At 43.4% G+C, this 19,769-nt stretch overlaps 1 protein-coding gene across 1 annotated transcript in view; it reads left to right on the forward strand.

Moving 5' to 3' along the window:
* Positions 1-16,545, forward strand: part of LOC147429013 (tubulin gamma chain) — a 29,024-nt gene extending 12,479 nt beyond the window's left edge. Inside the window, exons 5-11 of the mRNA XM_086494894.1 lie at positions 13,560-13,613; positions 13,694-13,798; positions 13,899-13,973; positions 14,116-14,160; positions 14,281-14,409; positions 15,941-16,045; positions 16,135-16,545. Coding sequence (XP_086351020.1) covers positions 13,560-13,613; positions 13,694-13,798; positions 13,899-13,973; positions 14,116-14,160; positions 14,281-14,409; positions 15,941-16,045; positions 16,135-16,194 — 573 coding nt within the window. The 3' untranslated portion in view covers positions 16,195-16,545. The remainder of the gene's footprint in view (positions 1-13,559; positions 13,614-13,693; positions 13,799-13,898; positions 13,974-14,115; positions 14,161-14,280; positions 14,410-15,940; positions 16,046-16,134) is intronic.
* The last annotated feature ends 3,224 nt before the right edge of the window (positions 16,546-19,769 follow it).

The following is a 19,769-nucleotide window of genomic DNA, read 5'->3' on the forward strand; positions in this document are numbered from 1 at the left end:
AGAGGTGATGCTATCTCTGCAAAATTCCCGATAAACCTTTTATAGTAGGAACATAATCCCAAGAAGCTTCTGACATCGTGCACAATCTTCAAGTCTGGCCATGTCTTAATAGCTTCGACCTTTGCGGGATCCATTCTGACACCATCCTTTGAGACTATGTGGCCAAGAAAGTGGATCTCTTCCAGGAAGAATTCACTTTTCTTAGGATTGACAAGTAACCTGTGATGACTGTGCAATTCTTCGAACACAATGGTCAAGTGATGCCTATGCTCCTCTTCATTCTTCGAATAGACTATCATGTCTCGAAGAACGTCCAACAAACTGTTGATGCGAGTAGAAAATCCGGTCCATCATTCTGTTGAACGTGGCTAGCGCATTTGTTAGCCCAAACGACATCACTAGAAACTCATAAAGACGAAATATCGTTCTAAACGCAGTCTTGTGCACATCCTCTGGCCTTAAACGAATCTGATAGTACCCACTCTTAAGGTCTATCTTGCTGAAAATTGCAGCATCCTCTAATTGATCGAGAATATCATCAATCCTAGGAATAGGAAACCTATTCTTGATGGTATTCTTATTCAACGCATTGTAATCAATACACATGCACCATGAGCCATCTTATTTCTGTACTAGGAGCACTTGGGAGCAAAAGGGTGAAGAACTAGGTTGAATCAGCCCCTTCTCTAATAACTCCTCAACCTGGCCCATAATCTCCTTCTGCTGCGCTGCACTAACCCTCTAGGGAGGTTTATTTGGTGGGCTACACCCTGGCACCAAATCTATCCGATGGTCCTCAGGTCTCTATGGCGGCAATTGCTACGGTACTGAATCAGAAAAACAGTCACTAAACTCTCGCAAAAATGTTGACCTTTCTTTATCTAACACATATAAATTTGATTGACAATTATCTGAGACATTACGTGCAAAAATCAAGTACACAGGAAGATGATTCTTTATTACAGAAGTGATAGCCGAAGCACATACAATAGGGGTAGACTCCCCTTTGAGCTTTACATCCAAAACATGAGTTTTGCCCCTATGCTGAAGGGTGATCGTCTTGCCGAAGGCATCCAGCATGCCATGTACTCTGAACATCCACGGAATTCCAAGTAGCGCATCGCACCCTTCCAATGGCATGATATAAAATTCTTCTGTGTCTACATACGACTGAATATGCAGACGCAACTTTCCAATAGATTGGCCAAGACATGCCAACCCTGCCTCTGCTGTGTACCCCATCTCTTCAGCTTTGATGCCCAGCTTCAAAGCTAACTCTAGTGAGATAAAGTTTGCTTTGGCACTTGGATCAAAGAAGCTGAGTGCCGTCTGATCTCTAACTTTACCCCATGCTTTGCATAACTCGTTGGTATCTGTACTGGGCATGTCACCCACCATATTTGGCACCAAACCTGTTGTGGGTTTAGGCTTCTTGCCTTTCTGGTCCTCTTTATCATCTGAGTCAGTTGGTCTTTTCCTTTGTGGACAATTGGTAGCAAAGTGACCAGGCTGCTCGCATATAAAGCATTTGTTTTCAGCTATTAAGACCTTCTTCTCCTCGAGCGACTTACACACAAAAGGCTTCCTTTTCTATTTCTTTGCCTGCGCTCTAGAAGTCCCGGTTGAGTCCTTATCTTTGTTGGCCTTTTTTGACCCTTGTGACGCTTCAGGAGCCGTTTTCACAAAGGGCTTCTTCGCTGAATTTTTCTTCTACTGCCCTCCTTTTTCATTGCTCGGAAACCCATTGTCCTCTCCTTTCAACAAGGCAAGACCAGTGTTAGCAACTTCCATGAGCTGGGTGAGGGTAGCTACTTTGTTCTTGGTACAATAGTCCCGAAGCCATTTAGGTAGCCCACAATAGTACTCCTCTATTTGCTCTGTCAATGGCACAAATCTGTAGGAAGTTATTGAGAGTAATGCTTTACAAAACCTCCGATTGTACTCCAACAAGCTCTTGCATGTAGCCGAAGTAAGCTGGTGCCGATCTGTCATGATGCGGCTTCAAATTCATTTGATAGCCAAGCAGATGCAAACATTTGTTTGAAGTAGACCCAAGTGGCAGGTGCCTGTCCTTGCATTATCAATGTCGTCCACCATGTAAGCGCATTGTCCTTCAAGAAAGTGGCAGCTTTCTTGACCTTAGAGGCCTCTATAAAATTCCTTCTTGCATAAGCTGTATCAAATTGTTGGAGGCAGGTGAGAGCCTTTTGCCTTATTCTTGAAGTTGCTAAAAGTGTTAAACTTTACAGCTGCACCACCTTCTTTGTAAAGCTTTCGGCTGTTTCAGTGCCCTCAAATTGTCATAAGGAATTGTCCGCAACATGGGCACTGTAGTAGGCATCATCGACACATCTTGGCCATTAACATTTTGCGTCAGAGGTGCCATATCTGGCTGCTGTCCAGAAAAACCAGCCATGCCAAAATGAGCCTGTGGCATCCCAAATTGGCCTTGGTTGCTTTGAAAACCTTGCTGCATGCTGATGCTACCATACATGGGGTTTGGCATCATGCCTTGCATACCCCCAAACACTGTTCCTAGCATGTACCGCTGACTTCCAGCGCATAACCAACCATACTCTAGAACAGAGATCCACCCCTGAAATACCCAGGATGTATCGTGGGTGGTGGAAAAACTGGATACATTGCTTGGTAACCAGTTCCCTGTCCATTCAAGACAGCATGCGGGCTCTGAAAGGTGGCGGGCTGAACTGGCATAGCCTGTGGAATAGGCGTCCTAACCACCTGTTCAAGGACGGGAGGAACGTATTTTGGAGTCCTTGACTTTGCAACATGCGAGTGTTCCCTATCCTGCCTGAGACACATGAAGTACTTGGGCTTGAGCCTCAACAAGCTGTGTTCGCGGTGTAGGTTGTCTATTTTGCTGTGGCATTGGTGGCAATTGCAAGAACTCTATAAACCTTGGGTTTTGCACAAGTTGCGAAAACACATTCATCGCGGCAACTAACTGAGTTCGGAACGCATCATCCTCGAGTTGCCCAGTCATAAAGCTTTGTACTGGAGGGACATTCACATCAACAGGAGGTACAAACAGACGTGGCCGTGAACTCTCGCCAATCTCGAACACCATAGGAATTTCCTGTCTGTCCTTCGAAGAGGAACCCTCTTCCATAATGCCCTTCCCTTTGTCGGCCATAGTGTAATCCGGCATTTCTGTACTCTTTGTCTTTACCCAAAACAATGGAGGCTCACTTCTTGAGGAAAAAGTGGTTTATGTCCCGGCGATGGAACCTTGAAACTGGCCCGTGGGGCGCTAGGCTTTGGTTTTCACCCGAAATTCTTTACTTTACTTTAGACACAGAGAGAGAGAGTACTTAGCAAAGGTAACCTGCGACGGGAATTAACACTTAAAGCACACACACGGCTCGAAAGCTAAAATGCTTCGAGCGGAGGTCGACAACTTGTAGGCCCCAAAATTGGTGTCCCTTTCGGTCTTTCTTTGTACTTTAAGAGGGTAGATTACAAAGAAGAGTCTCGGGAATTCTTTACCCGTATCCAGCTAGATACCATCTGTTTTGGCAAAATTTCGGCAGCATAACAACCCCAAAACTTGCCCGAAACCAATTCCCCACTTGGAAGTCACTTCCATTGACATAAACCCTCTGATTTCTGCCCAGGAAAACAGTAAATTCAGCACGCTGTATTTACTGATTTTTGCCCTGTTTTCAGCCCTAAACAGTCCATGAACTGTCCTCTAACAGTGGGGCACTGTTCCCAATGGTTTTGGCGTCCGTATGACTGAAAAACAGTCAAAATTCAGTTCATAACCAGCGCTGAAAATGCACCTGTACGGTGAGGTTATCACCCTCACCGGTGTCTGCTTTTGGAGTAGCAGTTAGCTACTCTTGGTCCTGCTCAGAGAGGCTCTTGCCTCAGCAAAAACGCATGTAACCACACGGCTGTACATGAGTCAAATGAAGAGCCCTCTTGTGGGGCATCACATTACTGCACGTAGGGGAGAGAGAGAGCACTGTGAGGTGTGCAGGACATGACTTCTTGCACCACACTGTACATGAGAAGGAAAGCTTGCAGTCAATAGCTCTTAACCTGTGACAGACTGCAAATGAGCTCTCTCTCAGCTAGAAATCGAGCGCCCAACTTCTTCTGCATGAGGCAAGTACACAGGAAAGTGCCACTTGGCACATTTACAAGCAGTTTCCCGCTTTGGGCTTCCCGCTTAAAAATCTCCCGATTGGTTGCCCAGTTGACTTTACAATAGAGTTCTAAAATGTTCCCCTTGTTATTCCGAAGGTAATGACGCGAACAGATTTGGTGGCCCAAAATAGCAATTCCCTAAAATTTAAGAGATGCTTCCATTGGACTCCCACTGGTCATCTGACCATCTATCCCCATTGGGACCGCATCCAAAATTGCAATGTGGCCCAACTGTTGGGTACTTTCCCTTGGTGACCCCACCTTGGCACTATACCTTTGTTGAGTTCACTTCCTATATCCACCAACTTGATGGGGGGACCTACATGATCTTTAACTGAGCCTAGACATCCTCTTACTATACGAATTCCAGTGCCGACCAACTTCCCCTCTGCGGGTGAAACTACTGTTCACATTGGCCATACAATGTTCGACCATTTGCAACTTCAAAAAGAGGGTCTCAAAAATAAAACAGGCATACCAAAACCTTGCTTGGCATGTCCCCCCTGTCTCTGAATAGAATCAGACTATTTTTGCAGGCAAAATTGCTATATCTCTTTGGGTAGACCACAACAAAACCCGCTCAAACCTCAATCTGGTCCTTCAAAGCGATCCTCTGAAACGAGGACATTGGCAAAACGATATCCCAAAACCTCTCGCAGTAGTCATCCAAAGTGTCTTCTTTCTTCATTCTCAAATATGCCAAGCCGTGATGACATCTTCTTCGTGAAAATTCTTTTGAATTTTATCCGCTTCTTAAGTGTTTCTTTGTGCAACAACAAAGTGGACCATCATTTGTGTGCGTTTGCTTTCAAGTAAGATATCGCCCTTCATATCATCCCGAGAAGGCGATGTCAAATTGTTGTATGAATGGGTGTCATGATAGTTTGAAAACATGCCAAACTTGACTGCTAGACCCCCTCTGTCAATGTGACTTGAAGGGTGATTGGTTTTTCATCATAATGGAGTGTAATGACTTGTTGTTGAATGACAATGTTGTAATCATTGTGATGATGCCTTGGTATGCCGTATGTCCTACAATGCAGTCACAACGCCCCAACTTAATAATGCACTTTGTTGTGACATCCTTGGGATAATAACTGAAAGACTTTACTAGTACTGCCGGTAGCTATCTCTGCCTCTATTTTTGAACCGACTTTGATTATAATAAACTCCCACACTCTTGACAAAGCTTGTTGAAATGAAATTCTTCGTTGTTTTGGTGCCTTGAATTTTGCCATAAGCTTGGGATAAGTCCTTTGATTGAAAGAGTTAGGGCCCAAAATGTGGAACTAATCCCATCGTGGCTTTTGTCTTCTTGGTGGGAGATTGCTTTGTAACTTGTTTATCTGTTTTGTTAGGGCAGTAATTATAATCGTGTCTTGTTTCGAAACATTCGAGACATCTGCCTTCTTGTTGAAGAGTCTCTCTTTGTTAGGTGCAGCGGAATGAATGTTTGAACTTTGCTCAAGATGAGTGCTCCGAAGTGTGCTCAAGGGTTCCTTTTTGTTCTTATGGAAGGGAGAGCCTTCCGTTCTTAATGAGATAGTGCAATGATCACAACAAAGTGAATGGACACTGTGCGTGCAAGTGTATGAGACTGAGAGATAGAGAGAGAAGAGAAATACGACACCAGTGACGTTGTAAAACCCTCCTTCGAAGGCCCCACTCTCGTCGGCGAGAGTGGTCTACTATTGATTGCACAATGTGGTACAAAGTGGATGCATGTGACTGATGCAAGTTTAGGCTAGATCGATGATGACGACGGGGATGGCGAGACCGATCTAAGGGCTGAATTCTGCTGTTCTTGTACTGCTGTCCAAAAACGTTGCTGGCTGAATTCTGCTACTGCTGAAAACGCTATGGAAAACGCAGATTTGCTGGTCCTTACTGCTGAAAATCTGTTGGTCTTTATCTGCTGAAATCTGTCGGTGCTTATCTTCTGAAAAACACCAATAAAAAGGGGGCGATTTGGGTCTAGAAAACGCTAGGGCCGTGGGTCTTCTTGCGGTGGAGCCTTGATGAAAAACGCCAGCAAGGGCTATGCGATGCTGATAAAAAACGCTAGGGAAGTCTTTGCTTGGAGGAGAAAACGCCACCAAGGGTTCTTGCTATGAAGTTGCTTGTTGAGCAATGGTGCTCCTGTTGCCTCTTCTGCCAGAAAGTGCTAGCCTAGGTTTGCTTATATACAAGCTTAGCAAATTTGCCCTACCTACTTTCCAACAAAAGTCACTTAAAAATAATAAGTGAAAAATGTCAATAATAGGAAAAATAGGCCTATGCATTGTAAAAATGCTATTGATGGGATCTGACTGGAATCTGATGGTTATGCTGTGTGCAACCAGAGGATATGCATCTAATCTAAGTGTCTGGACATGCACGGTCTGCGAACAGACTCACAAAAGTGCGAGATCACTTCCTATTCTAGAATGACTTGATTGAACTGAACCCTGATCATGCTGTAGCTTGTCCACGGACACATAGGGTTGGATGTGTCACGTGACATCCCCTCTTTTTCAAAGTGAGGTACTGGTACCGAATTGTATGGCGTCGAGGGAGATCGCCAACAGGGTCTGGAATCCTCGAAAGGACTCTTCGCCGGCCCAGTCTGTGGTGTGGGTCGTGCGATACTTGAACTTCATAAAGGTTTGCAACGCTTGCTTCTTTGGGCCGCGCCGAAAGCGACAAAGTCTTTTGAGGCTCCTTCGATGCTTCAACTTCATCTAGAGTCATGCTTCTTTCTTCTTCAAGAATCTCCATGGCTGAAAATTCCTAAAACCATTTCCAACACAAAAACATGAACATACCCATTCCATGTAAAGTAATTGGAAAAAATCTTGTCGTCCTAATAGACTGTGCATGAAATGTAGATGAACAAAGAGATGGAGTGCCAAACCGTTCACCACACACACACGCAAACAATGAGATCGAATCTTTCTCTTCTGCTCTAAAGCAATCAACTGTGGCAATTCACAACGGAAATGCCCATGCTTGATGCTCATACTTTCATGTGCTCTTTCTACAATTGTGTCGTGCCAAGGAAGAGACATGGAATGTGACTTCCTTACATACTTACTTTTCAGCTTTTCATGAACAACTGGCATACATTCGTGCTCATTCATGAGTGAAACGTGCTCAACGTACAATATGTCATGCTTAGGAAAAGGGATCACAAAAAGAGCTGACTAAAATACAGGAACGATCATGAATGAAACACTTGAACAATGCATGCGTACTAATCATGCGAACACATAATACTTTCTGTGAGGGTTCTTTGGACCGAGGCTCGAGAGCCAAGATCGGTTCTCCCTGAAGGGGTGCTTTGGACCTAGGCTCGAGAGCTAAGATTGATCCTTCGTGGTTGATCGAATCTGCAATGAGGTTAGCTTCACTAGAAACAATATCAACTACCCTATCATTCTTGTGATCAATCACATTGTGGGCATACAAATCATTATGCTCGTGAGAAATTACATGTTGCTCATCATGCAAATCATCATGCTTGTCATTGTCCTCCAAATCATCATGCTCATCATTATCATTCAAATCATCATGCAAATCATTGTCATTCAAATCATCATGCAAATCATGTGTGTCATGCTTTGGAGAAGAAGAGACTGAGAGAGTCTCTTTTTCCTGAATCCTTTCAATCTTCGCTTGCACATTAGAAATGAGAGAGGAAGAATGAACAACGTTCTTGCGATCCAATTCTGTTTGTCTTTCGGTGTACTTGCGATCAAATTCTTTGGCCTCCAAGCGTAATTGCTCGCGCTCACGCTCCATGGTTGCCATTCTTGCTTCATGCCACGTTGTCATCATGTCCATCATCGTCTTGCACCAAGCCTCTATAGGATCTGGTGTAATCCTTGGCGTAGATGGGGAAGGGGGAGGATCAGAAAAAGCTCTTGGTGGGGAAAATTCTTCTTCGCCTCTCTCATGCTCATCACCTGAATGTGAAGTATCCATTCCGCTTCGGATGATGACCATGCACTATGATCTTTGGTTCTTAAGTTCACGAGGAGCTTGGGTTCTTGAGGGTCTTGGGTTCTTGGGTTCTTGAGGTCTTGAGGTTCTTGAGGGTTTTCTTTCGCTTGCAATCTGTGTTTGAGAAGGATCTTCTCTTCACCCGAGTTCTGCTCTTTTCTGCACCCCTTGGCGGCCTTGCGCTCACACCAAGGTTGCTTTTTCCCACCTCACGTCGATTGGCCGGCCGCTAAGTGCACGGTCTGCTATCAATGACTGAAAAGAGGTACAAGGGGAGGCTGGACAAGCCCTTCGTTCTTGGGATTCCTGTCACTCTTCAAAAACACGATTAGGAATCGACATGTCCAAGCGAACTTGGGTTCGTGCGACCGCAACAAGCAAAAAAAATTCTTTTGATTCTTGTGGTTCTTTCCTTGAGTGATATAGAACACTGCCAAAGCTCTGATACCAATGTTAGGTGCAGCGGAATGAATGTTTGAACTTTGCTCAAGATGAGTGCTCCAAACTGTGCTCAAGGGTTCCTTTTTGTTCTTATGGAAGGGAGAGCCTTCCGTTCTTAATGAGATAGTGCAATGATCACAACAAAGTGAATGGACACTGTGCGTGCAAGTGTATGAGACTGAGAGATAGAGAGAGAAGAGAAATACGACACCAGAGACGACGTAAAACCCTCCTCCGAAGGCCCCACTCTCGTCGGCGAGAGTGGTCTACTATTGATTGCATAATGTGGTACAAAGTGGATGCATGTGACTGATGCAAGTTTAGGCTAGATCGATGACGACGACGGGGATGGCGAGACCGATCTAAGGGTTGAATTCTGTTGTTCTTGTATTGCTGTTCAAAAACGTTGCTGGCTGAATTCTGCTACTGCTGAAAACGCTATGGAAAACGCAGGTTTGCTGGTCCTTATTGCTGAAAATCTGCTGAAATCTGTCGGTGCTTATCTGCTGAAAAACGCCAGCAAAAAGGGGGGCGATTTGGGTCTAGAAAACGCTAGGGCTGTGGGTCTTCTTGCGGTGGAGCCTTGATGAAAAACGCCAGCAAGGGCTATGCGATGCTGATAAAAAACGCTAGGGAAGTCTTTGCTTGGAGGAGAAAACGCCACCAAGGGTTCTTGCTGAGAAGTTGCCTGTTGAGCAATGGTGCTCCTGTTGCCTCTTCTGCCAGAAAGTGCTAGCCTAGGTTTGCTTTTGTACAAACTTAGCAAAATTGCTCTACCTACTTTCCAACAAAAGTCACTTAAAAATAATAAGTGAAAAATGTCAAAAATAGGGAAAATAGGCCTATGCACTGTAAAAATGCTATTGATGGGATCTAACTGGAATCTGATGGTCATGTTGTGTGCAACCAAAGGATATGCATCTAATCTAAGTGTCTGGACATGCACAGTCTGCGAATAGACTCACAAAAGTGTCAGATCACTTCCTATTCTAGACTGACTTGATTGAACTGAACCATGATCATGCTATAGCTTGTCCACGGACACTTAGGGTTGGATGTGTCACGTGACACTCTTGCTTCGGATTAAATCGTGCATGTTTTTGCTGAGGTTGATTTGAGTGATCTCTAGAAGCAGATCGATTTTGTTGGCCTAAGCAAAAGGGTCTTGGGTCTTTTTCAGGCTCAAAAACAAGGTTGCCTTTCATAAGATTATAGACGTTTGCGGCGTTTTTGTGAGGTCTTGCATAGTGGTTACTTGTTTGGAAAGGCAATTTGCTTGTAGCCGTGAAGGTAGTCCAATAGTGTATCACTCACATGGATCCTCCAAGGTTAGAATTTCAAAGAAAATAACTTATAGATACACATCCCAGAGTCTGTGATTCTAATTGTCTAAAGTTTCAATAGAAACCATCTTAAAAATTATTTCACTTTGCAATTAGTTGCAATCCAAAGAGAGATGTGAGGTAAGTGTGAGCAAATGTATTCTTGAAAGCTTGCTATGTTCTTGGAGCATGAGGCTTTGTGAACAAAGAACTCCACCACTGCATAGGATTATCTTTGACGAAGGTGGTTGCAAGAGAACTATTGATTTCCTTTGTATAATTTCCCAGTAAATAAATATTGTTCAATTGTTGTAAGAATTGAAGTTCTTTTTTCTAATGTTTAACCCCGGAGACGGTAGAACCACTATCCTTAAATTCTTTGATTGAGGAAGAGCAGACAGTGTTGGTGGATAATCGAAAATTAACAATTGGAAACAATTTTAGCACTTTAAATGCTTCAACTAAAAAGATCTTCACACTTGAAATGATACACGGAGTGGTGAAGTTCCACTTGTAGAGACAGTGGCGCCCTAACTAGGCACCCCCTGCGGTACTTCTTTATTATTGCTCTTCACAGATCCAACTGTCGCGAGGAGCTTATCCATAAACTCTCCAATTGAGGCTCTCCCAAGGGTCATATTTGAAGGCCCTTGGCCATTGCTTTTGCAACAAGTCAAAAGCTCAATCGCTTTTAAAAATTGGGGCTCCAAAGCTGCAAAAGTCAACCGATTTAAAAATAGATGCCAAAAAATCTCCGCCCAAAATTGCTTTGTCAGCACCTTGCAATTTGCAATGCAAATTCCATCACAAATTCTGTCGCAAATCATGCAAAATCCCTCTCCTTTTCATCATAACTATGGCAACAAGGAGAACCCTAAGGCTGCCGTCATCCACCAAGCTCCCTCCATCCCACCCCGCTCATCAAAGAATTGGCATAGGAGTCTTGCCTCATGGAGGTATTGAAGACATTATAAGTGGAGATGGGAGCTATGCGGCAAGAAATATCCAAGAAGGAAAAGCAGATTTCAGAGTTGAAATCCTAGATGCATGCCATCAAAGATTGAAAAAAGAAGAGCACGAGTCCCTGTAAGGTGCAACGGAATGAATGTTGTATTTTCGCAAGATTAGTGATCTTTATTTGCTCAAGGTTCCTAGGGAAAGAGAGAGCTTTCCGTCTTATGGAGAATGCTATGATCACGAACAAAGTGAGTGGATATTGTGCATGCAAGTGAATGAGACTGAGAGAAGGAGAGAGAAGAGATACGACACTCGAGAGGTTGTAAAACCCTCCTCCGAAGGCCCCACTCTCGTCGGCGAGAGTGGTCTACTTTGATTGCACAAAGGTGTACAATGCGAATGCAATGGACTGATGTAATGGGTCTATGCCGATGACGACGACTGTGACGATGACGACGACTTGATGGCTGAAATCTGAGATCTTCTAATCGTTGAATTTCGGGTCTGTTTCGGTGGTTGAAAATGACTGTTTTGGCTGCATTTTTATGGCTGAAAATGGGGGGAACCTCTGCAACCGTCTAGGGGCTGATCTGCTACTGTGTCATAGGCTGAAAACTGCAAGAATCCAACTGCTGAATTCTGCGTTTTTGCTACTACTGAGCTGGCGTTTTTGACAAGGCTGAAAAAACATTGAATCTGCAAGTGATGCTGTTGTTGTTTGTCAAGGCTGAAAAACGCTGGCTGGGATGTATCTGCTGAGGTTGGAAAACGCCAGGCAAGAGAACTTGTAGGCGATGGCTTGTTGGGAGGAAACGCCAAAGGGAAGGAGTGGATGGCGAGGGTCTACTGCTAAGGGGGGGTGCTGCTGAGAAGTTGCCTGTTGAGCGGGAAGCTCCTGCTGCCTCTTCTGCCAGAAAGTGCTAACTTGGGTTTGCTTATATATTAACTTAGCAAAATTGCTCTACCTACTTTTGTTGGAAAGTCACTTAAAAATAATAAGTGAAAATCCCAATAAATAGGAAAATAGGCTAAATGCATTGGAAAATTCCCCTAACTGATACTAATGGATTCTGATGGGAATTCCGATGATCATGCTGTGTGCAACCGGAGGATATGCATCTATGCTAAGTGACTGGGCATGCACGGTCTACGAATAGACTCACAAAAGTTCCAGATCATTGCTAATCTAAACTGACTGAACTGACTGAACCCTGCTGTGGTGTAGCTTGTCCACGGACACATAGGGTTGGGATGTGTCACGTGACAGTCCCCCATGCCAAAGACATCGCAACAAGAAATGACAAAATAATTGCTAAAGGTGAACTCATGTAACTTAGACCATTTTGTGCATGAATACCGATAGAGAAGAAGGAAAGGGCTGAGAGCATTACGAATGAAGTCAAGTGTGGAGGTCCCCCTAGGTTGGGATAGGGAGGACATTGCCGAAGAATTGAAAGATGACTACATACTCGAGATAGAGGTTCTTAAAGCAGAGCTTAGCAAGGTAGTTCCCTTTGTGGATCCATCATAGTTAAAGGCACACATGCAAAGGTGCCTATTTGGAAAGATTTGAGAAAACAGCAGTAATGAAGCAGCCGAAATCACTCCAAGGGGCAACAGTATGGATAACTGATGAGCTTGTGCCACCACAGCTCAAGAATAGGCCAGCAGAGCTGGTGGAAGCAAGATGGAATGACAAATGGGCAGTATACAGAGGAGGAAAGGCAATCATTCGAGATTTCCACACCTCACTCCCTAGGACTGAACCCACTCCTTTTAGATATAGCTATTTTCATCCCATGTAATGAATCTCACTGTAATTGTAATTCTTAGGACTCCTAAGAGCTCCCGTTTTCCTGTTGAGAGATCTCTGCTACTGACGGGGCACATTAGGTATGTTGCCAGATACTATTCATGCTTTTCAGAAACCCCCGTGAATTGATTTCGCTACTGTGGTTGCAGTCACCTTATGGATGATTTGGAAGGCTAGATGCTTACATGTTATTGGTGTTCAGTCTTCCGCTTGTGCGGATACACTCAGTGGGTACCGGTATCTGGACAGAGCTAGTTCACACTCTCTGGGGTACTTCAGTTAGCTCCTCGAGGGCAGTGGAGGAGTGCTGCCACGCTTTCTTGAGACGGTGGGCGTGTACTGCTACGTTCTGTACAGTGTCTCGAGGCCGGACTACCTGGCAATTTTTCCCCCACCTTGGTTCATCTTCTATGACTACAGACCGCCTGGAGCTTGGAGTCCTTGTACGTATGTTCTGATCTGTACAGCTTCTTGAGGACAGGCTGACCCAAGCATCCTCAAGGACCCCTAGTACTCAGCAATACAGACTTGTCTTCTCAAAAGAAAGAGCTCCCAATAAGCTATTCTCATTTTTATTTTTGCTTTATGCCTCTATGGCATTGATGCATTGAGTGGACTGCAACTCAGATCTATTGATTTGTCCTCTAGGTCGGCTTCAGCCTCAAAAGGACGTTAGTATGAGTCAGTATGACTTTCTTTCTTTCCTTCTTTCTTCTCTCATTAAAAGGTAAAACCCGCAGTGTTGTTAGAGGAATCATGAAGTGGACACCGTTCATTGTGGTATCATTCATGCCAGCCATACTAGAAACAATGAAAGAAAGCCCCCTTCCCCCCCAAAAAAAAAACCGTATTGATACTGTTTTTATTCTCAGGCTAATGCAATACGGAAGACAACAGTGCTTGATGTCATGAGAAGGCTTCTTCAAGTAAGTGCTGAAACTCTTATTGCAGGAAATTACAGAATGCAAAGTAATTAACAGCGTTCCTTTTCTTGCAATTCAATCAGGCAAAGAATATCATGGTTTCCTCTTATGCTCGTACGAAGGAAGCTAGTCAAGCAAAGTATATCTCAATTTTAAATATTATTCAGGGAGAAGTTGATCCTACTCAGGTTAGGAGGCAGCTAGAGTTGGCATTTTGCTTTTGCAAATCGTGAGGAATTCTGATTGTCCTATTAAGTGGGTTTACTTGATCGTTTTAAAATGTTTCAGGTTCACAAAAGCTTGCAAAGGATACGGGAAAGAAAACTTGCAAATTTTATTGAATGGGGACCAGCCAGCATACAGGTGACTAAGTTATTAGCTGTTCTGGTTGGTTTGTGTCTATTTGTCTACGTTCTTGTGCTATGTCATGTTAGCATTTGCATTTTGAGCTTGGGCTGTGCAATATTTTTCTGTTCGATAACATAAAGATATGTTCGGATGACAGGTTGCTTTGTCAAGAAAGTCGCCATATGTTCAAACAGCTCATAGAGTGAGTGTTTCACAAACCTTTTTGTTCAGTAATTACTGGTGGGTTGTTTGAGTCTAGGGTGATGTTTCATGCAAAGTTTTTTTACTTAAACCTTAAATTACCATGGTATATTTTTTCCAGGTTAGTGGTCTCATGTTAGCAAGCCATACCAGTATCAGGCATCTCTTCAGCAAATGTATTAATCAATATGAGAAGCTGCGGAAGAAACAAGCCTTTCTCGACAATTATCGAAAGTTTCCAATGTTCGCTGTAAGTGTACACGCTTTGAGTTGCTTTCATAGGTGCAAGTGCACTATTATCAGATCTTTGCATGCCAAGAAGATTTATGATTTCAAAACTGTAACGAGCAGTCATGAGGGAGAAAAAATACCAGACTGAGAGCCAGCAAAGCAGGGGATGCAAGCTGGTAGCATATGCAAGCCTCTCAAGGGGATAGGGGGGCAGAGGAATAGGGCTATTGACCAATTGAGTGGAAGCCAGTAGCACTTATTCAAAAAGACCATGCATGGAGTATGATGCACCATTAAGCATGTGGCTGATATCAGCCCATAGTTCAGCATCTGCACGGGAGTGGTCTATCACGTCAAGGATTAGCAAGCTTTCCAGATCTGCCAGCAGCCATTCGTGCGACCAACCACTGAGTATATTTCTGCTCTCCCTTTCATGTTTCGAATCTCCTTGTGAGCGGAAAAGAGTGTTATATCCCTGTACCGATAGTGAAAGCCACCACCTACCAAAGGACAGTGGAAGATGAACCTCTGATCTCAAGGGAGAGGGAAAGGATATGAGAGAAAATGTAGGAGGAGAGAGAGAAAGAAAGAGAGCAAAGGAAAAAAAAAAACAATGACGCCTCTTATAGGCTGAAGAAACCAAAGCATATACAACTGTCTGTATATTGTCGGCAGCATACAAGTGCAAAACCAAAATCAACTGTAATTAGATGAGGGTATCATGGAACATGGATATAACAAGATGGAAAAGGAAGGGGGGGGGGGGGGGGGGAAGCTGAGGGCTGGTAAGGCTCAATGCATATCCATACGATGGGTTGTACACATGTAGGGTCTTTCCCCATGGCACTTAGTGTTGCACCTTTTGGGGTTTTTCTCTTCCAAACCAATCTCATATTTTGCCTCTGATATATACCCAAGAGCCCCCTACGACAGCGTGCAAAACAGCCCCAACACAAACCAAAGCTTCACTATCTCGAAGTAGAGAAGGTGCCTGGCTAAAAGCTATGATCCCTTTCCAGCAGACCTGCTTGTAAGGTGCAATTGCACCTCTTGCTTATACATCTCATCACATTTCTGCAACACAAAGTCTTTGCTTCATTTCTTCAGATTCTCTAGCAAATGATGTGCCATGGGCAACCACCCAAGCTCCGTCAACACGGTCTCTCAAAGCCAGATCGCCTCAGTGTAGCAAGGAATGAGGGCGCTGAAAGAACAACCAGGGTAAACTATAATTAGGGGTTTTGGCTCTGTTTCATAAACCAATATTTCAGGATAATTAGTGACAATCAAGTTCCCATGTGGCAGAGTTGGAGAAAGAACCATAGGGTTTCTCAATCACAAGGTAAGCATTGCCTGGGCTAGGCAGTGGAAGTAAAGAAAAACTGCCTAATGCTTGTTTTTGCCGTATACTCGTTTCGCTGCAGTTGAACACTGCTGTACAACAACATTTATGCGAGTTAGCAAGTTGCCGCAATTAGAGAATGACACATTCTTGTCTTGGGTCCACATCAAGACAGGATCATGAAGATGTTTGTTTATTTCCATTACAGGATAATGATTTAACCGAGTTCGATGAATCTAGAGAGATTGTACAGAGCTTGGTTGATGAATACAAAGCTTGTGAATCTGCAGACTACATAAAATGGGGGATGGAGGTATTGTTTTCTCTAGTAAGCGGCTGATGAAAACCTTATTTCTCTGTTGGGATATTGAAATTGTTGGTTTTTTCCCTGTTTTTCTGCAGGATCGAAGCAAGACATTATCGGGAGATGGAACACTGGATATGAGTGCACCTAGCTCATAGAATCAATTTAGGCTGGACTTCCCGACATAATTGCACAGGTCTCAAAAGGATGACCGTCAGAAAAAGGGTGGCTGGTTCCAAGAGTGCAAAGGACGGCCCATGTCTATTAGGGTGTTTTACAAGTATTTATGCCCCTGATGTTCCTTTGGAAGGGGGTTGCCTACCACACTCACAGTTGTAAATTTAGTTATCACAATCGTCAGAAGCAAGCATAGGCCTGTATTCTTTAGCTTTGAGTGTTTCATCAAAGTGTATATTTTTTGTACGGTTGAACCTCTTTTCGGCAGATTTTTACTTACTTTACCCCTGCACTGCTGTCTGATTTTGCCTTTGCTTTTGGATTTAGCTTTACTTCATTTCTTGTTGCATTTTATGGTGAGAGACATTGCTATGAGTTTTACTTTGTTCTGGTTCATGTTCCATTGTGGCCTTCAAAAGGTGATGATATCCTTTCTTTCTTCCTACGTGTTTTTGGCCTACAAAAGGCTGTAGTAAATTTAGCATTGAACTCTTGGGAGCAATCGTGGACCATTGGATAAAGCTTCTTGATTAGTGCTGTTTCTTGTATGAGAGACGTTAACTAAGCATTATCTTTTGTATATGTAGGCAATTGGGAGATAGTTGACATTTGTTGTGTAAATGGCCTTCGTGCTTTTGCCTATGTCGGGCCGCCCACACCCACATTTAATCTTTCTAACATATTCATTAGTTTCTTGATATGTAGAGCAATAAGGAGCTGCAGATGCTGGTTTAGGAAGCTCCACCCTACCTGTGTGTTCTCGCCTTCCAACATTTGTTTTCCTATTTCATAGAGAGGGGCATTGAGTGGTGGGTCACACTTTCTCATCCTCTTACGTAGGCCATTGTGACCTTGTTTTTGTTGCGTCGGTCATGGCTGTGCCATATTTGACATAATTCCTGCAGCTTCATGGACCCCATCCAATTGGTACAAGGATTTTTTTTTTTGAAATTTAACCCTCCCTCCATTGAAGAAGAATCACATGAAGAACTCTGAACCCTACCATCCAAGCTGAACCTGCTGTATGGTTGTGTGTGTTCTCCAAGCAAATAAACTATCAAAAAGGACTTGAAAGCCACAAATGTACGTTTGTATGATTTAGCATATGATGTAATTTTGGGCATCTTTCGTGTCTAATCTATTTTTCGACTATCTAAATTTGCTAGCTTGTGACTTTCTCCCTTTTTTCTCTAGTTCAAACTTCGTAGTCACAAACTTGAAATAAAAATGCTTGTGGGGTGGCATGTGTATTTGTCTAATCTTCGTGAATATGATCTCAGTAAGAACATATTGAGCAGGCTGTTAAAATGGATATTGATCCAAGCTACCAGAGCCTCTAGAAATAGACAGCCCCTTTAAGTTCTACCACATAGGCTTTGCTTGTTACATGGACGTCACGTCTCAGTTGGAGAGCCATGTGATGTGCGACCATCTCACATGGATTGGTGAACACCTTTTGCATAATTCATTGGCTTTCTTTGCTCATATAAAGGGTTATTATATAGGGCCTTGAAGGGAGATTTCAAAACAAGCCACTTCTATGTATGACAATGCCCTTCTTGTGGGCTTACGGTCTGGTCGTATGTTCCCTTCCTTGTCCTGGTTCTTGCCCCTTCAAAGTAGATTGTAGATTGCAACACCAAGTCTCTACTACATCTATGCTGTTCACGTGAGCCCATGGTTTAATTTGTTGCCATTTTTTTGTGTTCGCATAGTGTTTCCACCGGAAAATTGGCAACAGTTTGCCAACAAGTTTCCAATGGGCTCCATGTCAAAGGGGTTGAGCAGGGTGGTAACCACAAGTGAAGACAAAGGGTAAAAGGTTTTCTCTCATAGGGAGGAAAATATCAAAACTGTTCAGACACTCTCATCTCACTTACTTTTTCCCTCTAGTTCTCCTAGAATGGACTCCTCCATTTTCTCTTATCACTTGCTACACCGTTTCAAAACAATTCCATGAGCACTTGACATGGTGAGTTTTTGGTTGGCTACTACACCATCATGTGAACCGGCTCTATAGCTATTCTATTTGTAGTGAAACAAGAACCCATATCGACAAACTACCTACCTTTTTGGATTCCAATAAGCTTAATCCAATAACTATCTTATTTTGCTTCATGCCATTTATCTTGGAGTTTTGCTAGGGTGGTCCTTTATTTCTTACCAGTACTTCTGCTTGTTTATGTGTATGGAGTCATGGCTTGGTGCCACTTTAATCTCTTAGAAGTAGAATATTGTAGCTCTTAAACTAATGTTGGGAGGCTATCTCATTAAAGTTTGGATGACTTTATATGATCAATAATACGTCTAAGTATGAGAGATGCCATTGGGTATTGAACATGGGTCTCTATGCACCCACACATCCAACTCGCTAGGTTAAGATAGTCGTACCTCTTTAAATAAAAGGATTGAAGTTAGTGAAGGATTTAAATAGAGTCCCTATTTTCAAGTCTAGTAAGATTGAAGTTAGTGAAGGATTCAAATAGACTCTCTATTTTCATTTCTAGTAACATTGTGGACAAGATTGCATAGCTCGATCATCACCTCATGCATAAATTGGAAGAGTATCATAGCAAACCAAGGAGTAGTTTCATATTTCAATTCAATTTTTGGACTTCGTTTCTCCTTCTTTGAAGATAACCTTAGTCTTCTTAGACTTTAATCCACGAGGCAAGCTAAGAGATCTAAAAACAAAAGCGATGCATGCTAGTACTGACAGTGATAATTTGACAACAACAGTGATATTTTGCTTTAAACATGATCCATGTTGGCAATGCCCTTCTTCTGCTTGCGTTACAGAACGCACCTATCGACAACGCCCCTTGGCAGCGACACCACGTGCACCCGGTGGCCTACTTGGTGTCGATAGCGGCCGTGCTTCCCACCCCCTCACCCCCCTTTTTAGCCAGCATTTTAAACGCTACGGGCACGTTGTCGGCATTGCCATGGATTGTCTTGGAGCGGAATCTTGCCGAGAGCATTGTTTTTTTTCTGGGAGCGGCTTCGTGCCAACCCTCTGGTCATTGTTAAAGAGCTTTGACGTGCGGCTTGGGAGACGAAGAGGCGGAGATTAGAACTCTAGAGAGGGACAACAAATTTTGAAAAGCGTCTTGGAGATTATTTTGCGACTTTTGGAGTGCAAGAAGGCATTTGCTACAAGATCTTGCAACTTCAACATGGCTCCCCCTTGCTCTAGCGCCAACGACAAACTGAACAGCAATAACTATGTCCATTGGAACTTGATTATGCGATTCTAGTTCTCACAGGATTCTAGATCTTGCAACTTCAACATGGATCCCCCTTGCTCTAGCGCCAACGACAAACTGAACAGCAATAACTATGTCCATTGGAACTTGATTATGCGATTCTAGTTCTCACAGGATCCTAATAACATGTACATTCATCATCTTGTCTAGTTCTCACAGGATCCTAATAACAGGTACACCCATCTTCAAGATGACGAGTATCTAAAATCGTGTGTCGATTGGGAAGCTGCTAATGCGAAGGCAATGTCGGCCATTGCGTAATCTTCTTGCAAAGGACATTTCTCCAACCA

The sequence above is a fragment of the Adiantum capillus-veneris genome, chromosome 22, assembly GCF_014529385.1.
Source record: "Adiantum capillus-veneris isolate H3 chromosome 22, ASM1452938v2, whole genome shotgun sequence".
NCBI lineage: Eukaryota > Viridiplantae > Streptophyta > Polypodiopsida > Polypodiales > Pteridaceae > Adiantum > Adiantum capillus-veneris.